We start from the raw sequence: 13788 nt of genomic DNA, 5'->3' as shown, positions 1-13788 counted from the left end.
TAAAGTACAGTAGCAACTGTTACTAGTCGGGCAAGCTTGACCTTGATTCTGAAGTCACTGAAGTGACTTTTCTTTTGCTAGAATAAGACCAGCATTTTTTCTTTTGCATTTTTTTTTTCAGAGCCGAGGACCGAACCCAGGACCTTGCACTTGCTAGGCAAGCGCACTACCGCTGAGCTAAATCCTCAACCCAAGACCAGCATTTTTTAAAATCCTTTAGAGTCTGTTGAGATGGCTCAGGAGTTAGGAGCACTGATTGTTCTTCCAGAGAATCCATGTTGAATACCCAGTACCTACACAGTGACTCACAGCTATCTGTAACTCAAGTCCCAGATCCACTGCCCTCTTACGGCCTTCATGAGCACTTCATGACATGCTGTCCAGACGTCCTTGCAGGCCAAATACCCATACACGTAAAATAAGTCATATGTGTGTCCAACCTTTGGTTTCTCTGGGCCCTACTGGAGAAAGAACTGCCCTAGAATACACATTAGATCTAGTAGTGTCTAACTAGTGGTTCATAGTTCTTTAAACACACACACACATACACACACACACACACACACACATCTATATGTGCGTGAAATAATCCTTGTAATGTCCGTCAATGAATATATATATATATATATGTATTTTTTTAAAGAACTATGGTGTGTGTGTGGTGTGGTGTGTGTGTGTGTGTGTGTGTACAGCATGTGTACAGGCCTGCAGAGGTCAGAAGAGGGCACTGGATCCCCTGGAACTGGAGTAATGGAGTAAAATGACCTGGGAGCTCCGGAAACTGAACTTGGACCCCTCTGCAAAAGCAGAAGTGCCCTTCACTGCCGAGCCAACTTTCCAGCCGCTTGCGTTTATAGTCTTTACCCTAAAGAAAGCGGACTTAGTTCACAATCACTTTTAAAACACGGTTTTAAAAACCGAAAACAAACTTCTGACTAAGGTGCAGTCTCAGCTAAGATGCATTTTTCTCAAACGAGGTTTCCAATCATTTAAGATAAGGTGCACATTTAGTTGATTTCATGGTAACTGTGTGATTGATACTTGAGCCAAACTTGTGAGCACAGGCCACATGAGACAAAAAGGTGGTTAATCTGACTGCCTCTCAATTTTATGAACAATTAGTTACTGATAAAGTTACTTTCGCAGGTGATGTTGAAATGCCAACTAGTAAAGTCTCGTCCCCTGAGTTACACTATGGGGTTGAGTGTTATAGAACTATTCTACACAACTAATATCCCAGTTTTTGCACATAAATGTATGTCCCATTTGGGCAGTGTTATCCCTGCATTGGAGTTCAGTGTAAACCTCTGGTATAAAGCAGCCATGAAGAGGTAATGTTCCCTGTTTCTGTCTGTGGTCACCCAAAGTCTCGTAATAGACCCTCCTGTGAAGTGACAGCAAGTGTTTAATCCACAATGCAGTGGTGGCATTTAGAAATAAGTGGATTTTTACAATATAGCCTGGGTTTGACCTCAGTGGCCGAGCAGGTCCTGGCTTGCTGATTAACATGGCATCTGAAAACAAACTCCTGAGTCTTTTTTGCAAATATTTATTTTTTTCTCAGCCGGGTTAGCGGGCATTTAGGCCACCCTAATATCTGGGTTTATTTCAAGTTACTGAAACTGAGGACTAACTGCAGAAAGTGTCAAGAGAGAAAAACGTACATGTACAGTTTCCAAAACCAAAGCCATTAAGGCCGTTTGAGAAAGCCGTAGAGCTGAGGCACGAAATAATCCTTGTAATGTCCGTCGATGAAACCCTTCCCACTGTTGTGTACGAACCAGCAGGGAACGTCTGTTCCAAACACTATATTGGTCCTGTAGTCTTTCTGCATGCCTCTGGAAGGAAGAGGGTGCGTAGGGTTAGGGAAGGGCCAACACAGTCACGAGGCAGAGCTGGAAACGGCCCTTGCTCCAATTCTGTGTGCCTTTCTTACTATTTCTACCCACCCTCTACCCCTTCCCTGCCACCCCCACCAAGTTAAAGGAAATGTTAGTGTCTGGGGTTGGTGCTAGAACACAGGCACCGATGTGTACTCAGACAATTAAGACAGTCCTTCTAGAAGCTGACCTCTGGATTCTTCCAACAGCGCAACAGCAGCAAAGTGACTAGTAAAAAGGGAAAACCTCAGCGCCCCGGGCTAACCCTGCTACTCGATGAATCTGAGGCACGGACCTCTCAGTTTGTGGATGTGTTTTACTTAAGGGTGATGCCAGCAATTTATGAGGAAATCCAAGTCTTCCCCTTGGAGGATGAAGAAGATACTATTTTAAAATACAGATGGCCCACTGCCATCAGTGAGCCTTAAAAGAACACAGTGGGGCCCGTCCAGTTTCATTTACCAATCGGCAGCTCTTGGGGACTTGTGGGAGCCAAAGGGCTCAATGTTTGCCCTTCGTCATACATGGTTTGCTGTGGAGCTGCCTATGCTGTAAGGCAATGACCGAGTGAGCCTCACCATTTCTCCATGCGTACAGATGTCTGTGAATAACCAATTGGTTTCTGTCTGGTAAGCCAATACCATTTGGGTGGTATCGTCAGATTCCATCAGTTTATTTCATGTGTCTATTTTCTGGTGGCATGCATCATACATAGTTTGGAGATTTGTCACTGCAAAGTTACATTTTAATTACACAGAAGATGACAGCATTTCTGTACTGTCATCTCTAATAAGGAAAATTAATTGCTTTCTAAAATATCAAAAGGCAAAAATGCTTCAAAATTCTGTCAGTTGAGGCATGAGGGAGATGAGAAGGAAGGGGGCTGAAATTCAAAGATTTATAATTTGTACTCAGAGTGCTAAGTTCCTGCTTTGAAATGAAGCCCATGGATGTGATACGTGTAAGAAAAACTACCCCAAGACACACACAGCATAGCCACGTTCAGGCTTTTGCATGCCTTCTCCAGAACTGTGCCTCCTGGATATTGTATGATCTTTCCCTTTGGTTAACATTTTCAATTCTTCGGTGTCTGAGTGTAGGACGTGCTCTAATGTTCAGATGAGAGCACTAGATTAATTCACCTTGCCATTTCATGATGTGTGCCTGCATACGTGTGGTCACAATTTGCATCTAGTCTGGGCTATCCTCTGGCTAAATGGTATATGTTTATGGTCAGTGACTTGGGAAGTTTGACAGTGTGCCAAGTGGCTTTTCTTATGACCCAAGGCCTACCTGGTGACAGTCAACTTATGTCCTTTCACTTCCATGCTCGCTTCTGGTTTTCCCGGCTCTTTTCCTGGCCTCTCATTGAAGATATGGATGTCTGGTTCATGCATGAACTGTCCTAGTGACACGAAACATAGACAGTAATTTACGTAGAATCCAAGGCCTGTCACTGGGCTTGAGTGACATTGATCTTCCCTCTAGAATCTCTTTATACTTGATGCTGGTTTACTACAAGACCATCTCATATCAGCAGGCTAGGTAGATATTAGAAAGTATAGCTCAGATCATAGACAGGGTGGTTCGAGATGTCACATGCTTATGTCCGAACTCTTCTTAAAATACCTGATGGGTTGAGTCTACTTGTCACAGACTTCCTAAACCAAGTCACCTCTCTTCAGTCACAGAAAAAAATCTTAGTATAAATCATGTTTTATCTCTTGTCTTAAGTTGCCACCTCCCTGTCATCAGGCAGATGGTCTTGGCCTTAATGTCCCCCAGTCATCCTGCCACGTTGGGCCCTCTGCTCCCATAGCTCCCATCTGTCACCTTTCCAACTTCTAGCCATAGTCATCCAAGTCACCGCATGCAGATAGTTGAAATACTTTACCTAACAGTCCATGCACACTAGGTGAGAACTTGTCTGTCGGGGGAGCGTAGATCCCCAGGAAGTCCACATTAACCGGATGCTTCTTCCACACACGGTGCAGCAGAACGGAAAAGACCAGCTCTTTGTTCACAGTGAGAGTCACAGATTTTTCTTTCTTCACAGAAATAAGAATCCTGTGGGAAAGTCGACACAACTAGTTTCTAGATGATTTCAGAATATTTTATTAAATGTTAAACTATTTTATTTATCCATTCTCCTCTCTCTCTCTCTCTCTCTCTCTCTCTCTCTCTCTCTCTCTCTCTCTCTCTCTCTCTCTGTACATACTAGTGGAGGTCAGAAAAGGAAAACTTGCAGGGCATTCTTGTCTCCCTCCACTTTGTGGGTCCTGAGATTAAACTGAGGTAATCAGTCTCAGAAGCAAGTGCCTTTACACACCGAGCCATTTTGCCAGCCGAAAGACAAGCTCTCCATCCCTCCAGTGAGAGCTTCACTGGATCAGTGCTATTTCATGTGTTATATCCAAAACAGTCAGTGACCACGTCCTAATTGGGAAGACACTCATAATGTAGTCACACTGTTTGGAGCATGCGTGATGTAGTCAGCTACAGATTCTAATGGATGGATCTGCTTACATGTATTGAGTACTTACTGTATGCATTTCACCAAGCCTTGTCACTGACACACGGTGAGCTTTGAAAACAATTCCCGGTCCCAGGGATAGCACAGAGCATAAGGAGTGCTCCCCTGAACCTCAACATTCCTGAACCTAAAATGATGGCTGTGTGATCTCTTCTGAGGTCGAGGCTAGGCTTATTTCTGCAACCGTGTCCCAAGGGCGGATGGGAATCAAGGCGGACTAATACTTGCCTCTCGTTCCCAAGACGAGCTGTGTCGGACCAAGACAAGCGAGATGTGGACGAGCCCGAGCTCAGGGTGATGGCCTCCGTGCTGATTTCTATCTTCATGTCTTCCTTTTGGAAATAGAATCCCAGTTTCCCAAAGTAGGTGCTCAGTTTCCCGTTCTCAGTCTTTTTGGCACCAATAAGCTGACCGTTGACTGAAAGCCCTGCAAGGGAAGACGTGCTTCCTCTAGCGCGCCCCACGGTGGCCACCACGGTTTGTGCGCATCAAGTTTGGCAAGTTGACAACCTCATAATACAAATATTCTCTCTTTATGGGATTTTTTAAAGTTAATATTTTTATAAAATAATTAAACCAAAACATCAGCCAGCTCATGCTCAGAATATATATTTTTAAGTAATACTTGCCCGAAACGATTAATATATGTGATTCAATTCCTCACTAGTTATAATGTTTTTAAAACTCTAGTATATCTAATGAGGTGAGAAATAAAAGAATCCCAGGTAGTCACTGCGAAGCCGGGCCATCATGCAATTAGTTAATTCAAATGTAATCAATCTGCTTTTATGTTACCTGACTCTGGATCTGACACCAGGCTGAGGATTTTTCCAGGTTCTGAGTCAATATTGAAACAAATATTCTTTTTGCTTTTTGGCAGGTAAATGATGAAGTGGGGGTCATTTTCCACTAGAAAATATACAAGAAAAATAAAAAAACATAAAATTATAAAACAGAAGATGATTTTTTTTACCACTGTTGTTTATTGAGACAGGATCTAACTTTGTAGCACAGGCTATCTTTGAACTTGTGGCCTTCTTAGCCTCCAGAAGGCAGGATTGTAGGCATCCATTACACCACCTCCTGACCCTTCCTTTCATTCCTCAAGCTACAGTTTCATGTTAGGTGGTCAACAGACTTGGTTCGTTGGTTAATTACTAGAGTGCATTGTTAAAATTCGAAATAATGATTTATTTGGGAAACAGTTATGGTAATATTTTCCTTCTACATAAATATAGTACTTGTGGTGTTTTGAATAACATTGCTTCCTACTCCCACCCCAAGTTCATATATTTGAATGCTTAATCACCCAGGGAGTTGCAATACCGGGAAGGATTAGGAGATGTGGCCTTGCTGGAGGAAGTGTGTCATTGGTGGGGTGGGCCATGAGGTTTCAAAGGACAAAACCAGACCCAGTGGCTCTCTCTTCCTGCTGCCTACCGATCCAGATGTAGAACGCTCAGCTACTTCTCCAATACCAAGGCTGCCTGCATGTTGCCACGGTCCCTGCCCGGGTGATGTGTTTCTGGCCAATGGAATGGAACGTCTTACATTAGTCAGTTGGCTTTAACTTTTGATCAAGTTGGAAGTGGGTTGAAGATCTCCGTGTCAACCTTATGTATTCCTGAAATCCTAAGATTTATGGGCCAAGCACTAGTTAGACTTTGTTGAATGTCTAGGTATGAGAATCTTGCTCTATAACCACCCTATAGCCATTACCCCATAATACAGGTGGGCTAACAGAGAGCAGAGAAGTTAGTGTGTGGCCCATTGGAAGAATTTGACTCCAGGATGGTCTGACTCAGAGGCAGCCTTTCTGTTGCATCAAACAGCAGACTTGACATGTGGAAGAAGCTTTGTGGTCTTACAGAGAATGTCATTTTAAAATAGGCTATCCTGTCCTTTTGTGCTGCAAAAGCAAAAACCTTACTCTGAAAACTGACAGCGTGCGTGGCTCCCATGCTGGACATCACCACACAGGCCCTGCACGCTAATCTTCCACGAGGGGTCCCTACTCGGAAGTGCAGCTATGAGGAGCGTTATCATCAGCAAAACGGAAACAGCTTATCATTCGGGCCCCGCAAAGAACACTATTGGAGATAAGCCAGGGGGAGTGAGATGAGGCCACTTAACACGGTCACCTTGCTGTCGCCTGTCACAAAACGATGCTTGGTGTATGTAATAAACCATCGGAGTCTTTCTTTCTCTTCCCTCTCCCCTCTCAGCTGCACTGTGATATGACACACAGGACACTGCACACACTAGGCGTGTGCTCTCCCCACATGCTGACACCATCAGCCGTTCTCCCGTGAGGTAGGGGTACTGCTGTGTCCACGTTGGCCTCACAATCACAGTTCATCTGCCTTCACCTGGAGTGCTGGGATTGCAGGTGCCACCCACCCAGTCTACAGTCGATCTTTAAACATTACTTTATTTAATTTTAATTAATTTTGGGGACAAGACTTCCCTGCAGAGCCTAAGGCACCTATTCTCTCCCCGCCTCAGCTTGGCAGTGCCAGCCTATGCTGCCATGCTGGCTCGACAGTCCTAAGATCTCAGTTCTGAAGATTACCCACACGTGTGTGTGTGCGTGTGCGTGTGTGTGTATGTGTGTGCGTGCGTGTGTGTATGTGGGGGTGTGCATGCGTGCGTGTGTGTATGTGGGGGGGGCCCATGTTCTAGCATGTATATTGAGTTCAGAGGGTTACTTGTGGTAGTCTATTCTCTCCTAACAAGTGGGTTCCAGGACTGGATTCGGGATATTAGGCTTGTTATCAAGAGCCTTCACCCTCTCATCCTCAGGGCCACCTCACTGGCCCATCTGAATATATATATATTTATATATCATATATATATCATATATATTGATATGAGAATCAATTCAACCGAGGGATCTGTAGTTATATTAACAACAGGAAGTAGCCTTCTGGTTTCATTTCAAACAACTCACATGCTGCTGACCAGCAAGATTTTCCTTTAGACAGGGAGCCTGGAGCACTCTTAGAGTGTCCAAAGTTTGTTCTCTAAGAGAGAGGGGCCACAAAGCACATACACTCTCCTGGGAGCTGCCAGGAAGTCTGTGAGGGCCGCTGCAAAGTCAGAGCATGGGGTAAAGCAGAGAAACCTGGGTACACCCTCAGCTCATTGGCTCTCTGTCAACTTTGACAAGCACTAACCACAGAGGTGCACAACTGAGCTATATTCTGTTTGTCTCCTAGCTTTGCTGTGGCTAACACTCCCGGTGTGTTTGGATCACGGTGATTAACAGTTACCTAGGTTACTTCTCAGAGACTTAAAGACCTCACTTGTTGAAGCCACTCCCTCTTCCCTTGGACATGAACAGGTGTCCAGTGGGTGACTTTATGATGGCAGAGGGCTGTTACTCCATTCTCCAGTGATGCTAACACCTATGTTTTCTGAATGTGCATTTCACAAAGGCCTCTGGAATCTAATTGTGTGTTTGTAAACCACGGATCCCTCCTGTCATTCCCCACTCCCCACATAGTAATCACTCTTTCTTTGCCCTATATGTTTCTCAAGCCCCAGGGCATGTGTCTTTGAGACCTGTATGTCCCCTGTCTCCCCATGTCCGGCCACAGTGTGAGTAAGCTTTTGCAAAGCTGGACACATTGGTAATTGACAGAGAGCATTTCTGTAAACTCTTGGGCATCGAGAGGAACTGCATTTACCGTGAAGTCCTCCAGGTGGCACCTCTGTCTCACACGTTGAACGGAAATGTGTCCATTGTGCACTGAGAGTGGGCAATGGCGCCTCAGCGCCCAGACTTTCCAACAAATACGTGTTACTGGCTTCCAGATGACCACATCTATGATCAATGCCTCCCCCGTGCAAGCGACAACGAATGCCTTTGAGTAAAAATTCCGCTAGCTCCTGCTCAGTGGTGACAGCCATTGGGCAACTAATAAGTGCTTAGTCGATCGAGACTATTCACCAAACGTGCTCTATTGGTGCATTCCCGTAAGAAGAACATCTCTTTCCAGAGAGTTCACCCTCAGACAGTTGAAAACAGTGTGAGGTATGGGTTTGTCCCCATGCGAATTCATATTCTGAGCCCTACCCCTCAACATATGATGGTGTCTGGACATGGAGCCCTTCAGAGGTCATTAGGCCTCCATGATGTCAGAGAACGAGGCTCTGATGATAGGGTTAGCACTCAACAAGAAGAGACACCAGACACTTTCCAGCTAGTTTGTTTTGGCACCGCAGCAAGCTAATTCACTGAGCTTTTGGCTCCCCACAGAAGGCAACGGCACCTGTAAAAGTCAGCTAGCTTCTCAAGACACTGAGATTCTATTCATTTACGGAAATCCACACAGGGCTCTGACGGGTTAAGAAGGGAGAAATGCTTTTACCTCGAATCACATGAGGAGGTGGTGTAGACTCGAGTGGCTTCGCTCCGACTGCAAGCATGGCCGTCGCTGGTGTTGGGGATGGGTTGGCCCACGATGGGATGGGACCTGAGGCAACCTTGGTGCCATAATACAGTGCGCCTGTGCGGAAGAACTCCCACTCATTAGTTCCCATGTACCCTGCCATAGAAATCGTACTCAACTTAAAGAATCTGGATTTCGCCTCCTCTTTCCCAACCAAAGATTCTCAGCTAAGGTTTTCTCTCTCTGTCTTTAAAAAAAAAAACAAAAAACAAAAAACCAAGGCATCGCTAAGCATCAAACCAAGCAAGGGTTTTGAGCATGCAAGGTAAGCACTCTGCTACTCAACTTCAACCCACAGTCCCCCTTTTGCTCAGAGTCCCCGCTCCTCTTTTTCCCTCTAGCATCAGACTGTGGGAACCTGTGAACCAATTCTCCCAGTATCTAGGACTGTAAAATGGATCTGTGGGGAAAGAGCTCCTCATCTGAGCACGGCTGCCACATGCCTAGCACTCAGTGGAGGCAGGAGGAGCAGCAGCTCAAGGTCATCCTGGTCTAAATAGAGAGCTGGCACCATGCCATCGAGCCCAATGGAGCAAAACTAAAAACCCAGAGGATCATTGGTGTGAATGGCAGCCACACTCAGGACAATGAAAGACTCTGCACCAAGAGAACACAGGAAGGAGAGAGTCTAATTGGTTCAGGCTTAGCTACAAATATCCTAGGGCGTTTCTGGAGACTTTGCATGAGGCATAGACCACAAGAATGATTTCCAAGGCTGTTTCTAGGCCCCCAGTTTCCACATATACTTTTCTTTGAAAATGTGTGTGTGGGAGTAGGGTTTGTTTGTGTGTATGTATGTGTGTGTACGTGGGTGCACATATATGGGCAGCTCAGGGGTTAACGTAGGAGCTGTCCACCTTGTGATTTGAGAAGTTTTGTCTATTCTTTGCTATTTTAACTGAGAATTGAGAAGAGGGTTTGGAGAGATGGTTTAGTGGCTAAGAGTGAGTGCTGGTCTTCTAGAGAACCTGAGTTTGTGGTTCCAAGCACCAAGGCTGGCAGCACCCAACTGCTTGTAACTCCACTCTAGGGGATCTGATGTCCTCCTCTGGTCAGCACAGACACCAGCACACACATACCATGCACTCTCACAGACTCATAATAAAAGCAATCATTAAAAAAAATGATTAGAGAAGTACATTGGCAACTTAAATCATCAATAAAGTTTTTTCGTTTTGCTTTTTAAAATGTTACTTATTTTTGTTGTATGTGTTTGAGTGTTTGCTTGCGTGTATGTCTGTCCGCCTGCATGTCTGGCGCCCACAGAAGCCAGATCAAAGTATGAGATCCCCTGGGACTGGAGGTACAGATGGTTGTGAGGTGCCACGTGGGACTCAAACCCTGGTCCTTTGGAAATGGGGCAAGTGCTCTTAACAACTGAACCATCTCTCCAGCCACACCTTTACTTTGAGTCGGCATCTTGTTACGCAGCTTAAGCTGGCCATGGATTCACTATGCAGTTCAGAGTAACCCGGGACAGCAAACCTTCTAGCCTTGGCCTTGGAAATACAGGGATTTCAGGCACTCACGACTCGTCAAACCAAACTCAAGCTTGAACATTTATGGACACGAGCTGGGAGCAAAAGGTGGTTGGGAGATGGGAACAGAGGCTTTGGGACATCAACACAAGACAAGAAGGCCACTCCATCTTGTGGCCCCAGTGGGACCCGAAACCCTGACCTGAGCAGCAGGAGTGGTCCTGTGGTGGGGAGTCGGCCAGCATGCGCTCATCGCCAGCATCGTTCTCTATCACCATGGCAGTAAGCGGAGTCACGATGTGATGGTCTAGAGACATCTGCAGGATGGCTTTTGTGATTTTCCTCTTGCTAGCGGCGGTAGGAGCCAGACTTCTGCATTCAGAAGACAGAAACTGTAGACCATCACCACGCACCAGGGGCAACTTGGGCCCCAGACCTCTCTACTTCCCCTTCTGATAGTCACACAAGACCTGGGCCCAGGGCGAGGGTGCCTAAGGCAAGAGGGAAACAGAACCGACTGGCTGCATGAGCCTGAGTATTTTATGTAGCCATGTGCTCTCTAGGGAGTATTTTTTTTAAAATTGGGTTTACTTGTATGCATGTGTATGTATGTATGCATGTATGTATGTATATGTATGTATATGTATGCACACGTGCCATAGTGCCTGTGTGAAAGTCAGAGGACAACTTGTGGGAGTTGCTTCTCTCCTGCCATCATCTAGGAGCCCAAGAGCAGACTCAGGTTGACAAGCATTGTCACAAGCACTTTTATCTGCTGAGTCACCTCACTGCCCCTCAAGGGATTAGTTTTAAAGACTTTTTTTTTTTCAGAGTGGTTTTAGGTTCACAGTGAAATTGAGTAAAAGGTACAAAGAGGGTCTCCATATACCCCGCTGACCCATGGCCTCCTGAATCACAGACGTCTCATACCAGAGCGGTACATGTGTGACAACAGATGAAGCAGATACAGATGTATTGACAGAGAGGCAAGTGGTTTGCACTGCAATTTCCTTGTACGTCCTGTGAATCATTGCGGAGTCATAGGAAATAGTTCTTCTGCCCTAAGATGTTCTGTTCTCTCCATCCCCTGAAATCCTAGAAACCACCGATCTTTCTTCAGGGATTTAAAAATCAATGCTTAACTTCCAGAGCAACTTCTCTATGCTTTTAGGTATAGCCAATGTACTCCTGTCCAAGGGCCAGGGATATTTCTTTCTTACTTCAAAACCTCAGCTTATAGCCATGCGAATTTTTGAAAATATAATCTTATTGACACCAGGGATCTTCTCTGGGAGATCCGTTACATGGTGGTTCATATAACCTAGTTCGATGACCTTGGTCCATCTTCCTGAGAATCCTATTCAAGAGGTGAGGTGGGAGCGTTGCAATGGAAAGTTTCAGCAAATATCCCTCATGAAACTCGGGTGCATGTGTGCAAGTGTTTTCCCAGGGACAGGATGTTACGGTAGAGGTGTGAAATGCCGTCGGGTGAGAAGCCAGTGATGGTGTAAGACTCAAAGTGCTGTTCCTTGGTAGGACATTGTAATCACACAGTCAGACGTTTTTTCCCTTGGACCTAATTTTCAAGAGGACAGACAAATGGACTATTGACGCGCACAGCAGCACGGCTGAGCCTAACAGTCATCAGCTGAGTGAAAGTCAGAAATGGATTATGTGGTTAAGTGAAAGTTAGCGGCAGACAAAACCAATCAATGGTGATACATATCAAGAACCAGCGGCTTCCTCTGGGTGTACATAAGAACAAGATGACCTTCAATAGTTCTACATTTACAGAATGATGGCCATAGATATGATGATATAGACAGAGATACGGTTTTATATATATATATATACATATGTATATAGTGTATATATACACATATGTATATATATATGTGTATGTATATATGTGTATATATATCTTCAATGTATATATGTATACATACATATATATCCATTAAACTACATACCTAAAATCAATGCACTACACACATCTCATTTTATGCTGCATTTAAATTTTAAAATGTATATAGGTGTTTTATCTGCATGTATGTTTCTGTGTTCCACGCGTGTACACGTGTGCCCACAGATACCAGAAGATGGTCCTGTATTCCCTGGAACTGAAGTCAGAGCTGCCACATGGGTGCCGGGAGCTGCACCCAGTCCTCGGGAAGAGCAGCCAGTGCTCTTCAGTGCTGACCCGTGTCTTCAGGCTCTTTGTTCCATTTTAATGAAAAGACAAGAAGAACAAGAAGAAGAAGGAGGGGGAGGGGGGAAGGAGAAGAAGGAGAAGGAGAAGGAGGAGAAGAAATAACCCAGCTTTCGTTAAAGTGCTGTGGACAAGTCAGCAATAATCCAATCCCTCCATTAATTCCATACCTTTCTTGGTTGCAAATACTTCTCGCTCACGATGTCAAATGTTCCGTTTTCTGTTTTGTTGGAAGTATGGGAATCGTACCCAGAGCCTTGGGTGTTCTAGGGCAAAGGCTTTCACACTAAGCTATAGCCGCAGCCCTGACTTTCAAATATTCTAGACCGACATTACATGTTTGTCAACGTTCATGGCATACGCTCTCCCAGCCTTACCTCTCTGTTAGCAGTTGGTTGACTGTGAGGTAGGCCCAGAGCTTCTTGGTGAATTCAGGGTCTGCATGCTTGTCCTTTGATAGAAACTCCTCCAAGTCATCCATCTGACTGAGAGTTTCCAAGACCAATTCTGTGTTAGCCTGGACAACGGAAGCATCAGTTAGTGAACACCTAGGCAACAGGATTACAGTTAACTCATCTGCTGTAAATGCGCTTTGGGGTGATACAAGGAAGAGGGCCTTGACTGGATAGGCTTAGAACACAAAGTCCAGAAACTAGGGTTGGGCTTGGTGGAAAGGTGGTTTTATAGCATGGTTCAAAAGATGGCCACACCTTCTCTTTGAACCCTTGCTTCTGTTCTACACAAATGCTTGGGGATGAGGAATGTTAGCTTGTTGACACAGAGACTGAGTGTATCAGGGGACCAGTTAGTGTTTTTACAGTACACAGGGGAACAGAAGTACCGAAGTCGCGGTGATGACGCTCTGAACTTCCGACAGTTTGCTGGGATCAAATTTCCCCGCCACCACGATCTCAGAACCTCCAAAGTAGTTATGGAAACTGTTTTGGGTGACGTCTGTTACTGATGCCTGAGGGTAGTTGAACTGAACGTTTCTAAGCAGCGGAGTAGAGACCTGGTTGTAAAATTTCTAGAAGTCGTAGGAAAGAAAATATTACACAAATGGTTACTTTCATAGTGCTTCGTAGATCTAAATTATCCCCCCACCCCCCAAGGCATCTCAATACGTAGCAGATATCTCTTAATTTATTTTCATGGATCTCTGGTATGATGGATACCCACGGTTATTACCTCTGGGCAGGAATACAAATGCATATTGTTAGGGAATTACCTACAA

At 45.0% G+C, this 13788-nt stretch overlaps 1 protein-coding gene across 1 annotated transcript in view; it reads right to left on the bottom strand.

Annotated features, from left to right (window-relative positions):
- Nucleotides 1-1533: 1533 nt before the first annotated feature.
- Nucleotides 1534-13788, bottom strand: part of Itih2 (inter-alpha-trypsin inhibitor heavy chain 2) — a 36275-nt gene continuing 24020 nt past the window's right edge. The window contains exons 13-21 of the mRNA NM_001419801.1: nt 13396-13581; nt 12932-13071; nt 10548-10717; nt 8787-8924; nt 5209-5322; nt 4642-4840; nt 3775-3947; nt 3174-3285; nt 1534-1838 (exon numbers count right to left, since the gene is read on the bottom strand). Of these exons, the coding sequence (NP_001406730.1) occupies nt 1691-1838; nt 3174-3285; nt 3775-3947; nt 4642-4840; nt 5209-5322; nt 8787-8924; nt 10548-10717; nt 12932-13071; nt 13396-13581 (1380 nt within the window). The 3' untranslated portion in view covers nt 1534-1690. The remainder of the gene's footprint in view (nt 1839-3173; nt 3286-3774; nt 3948-4641; nt 4841-5208; nt 5323-8786; nt 8925-10547; nt 10718-12931; nt 13072-13395; nt 13582-13788) is intronic.

Source organism: Rattus norvegicus, chromosome 17 (genome assembly GCF_036323735.1).
Source record: "Rattus norvegicus strain BN/NHsdMcwi chromosome 17, GRCr8, whole genome shotgun sequence".
NCBI classification, from domain to species: domain Eukaryota; kingdom Metazoa; phylum Chordata; class Mammalia; order Rodentia; family Muridae; genus Rattus; species Rattus norvegicus.
The sequence above is the reverse complement of the archived record's forward strand: the minus strand, read 5'-3'. Positions and strand labels throughout refer to the sequence as shown.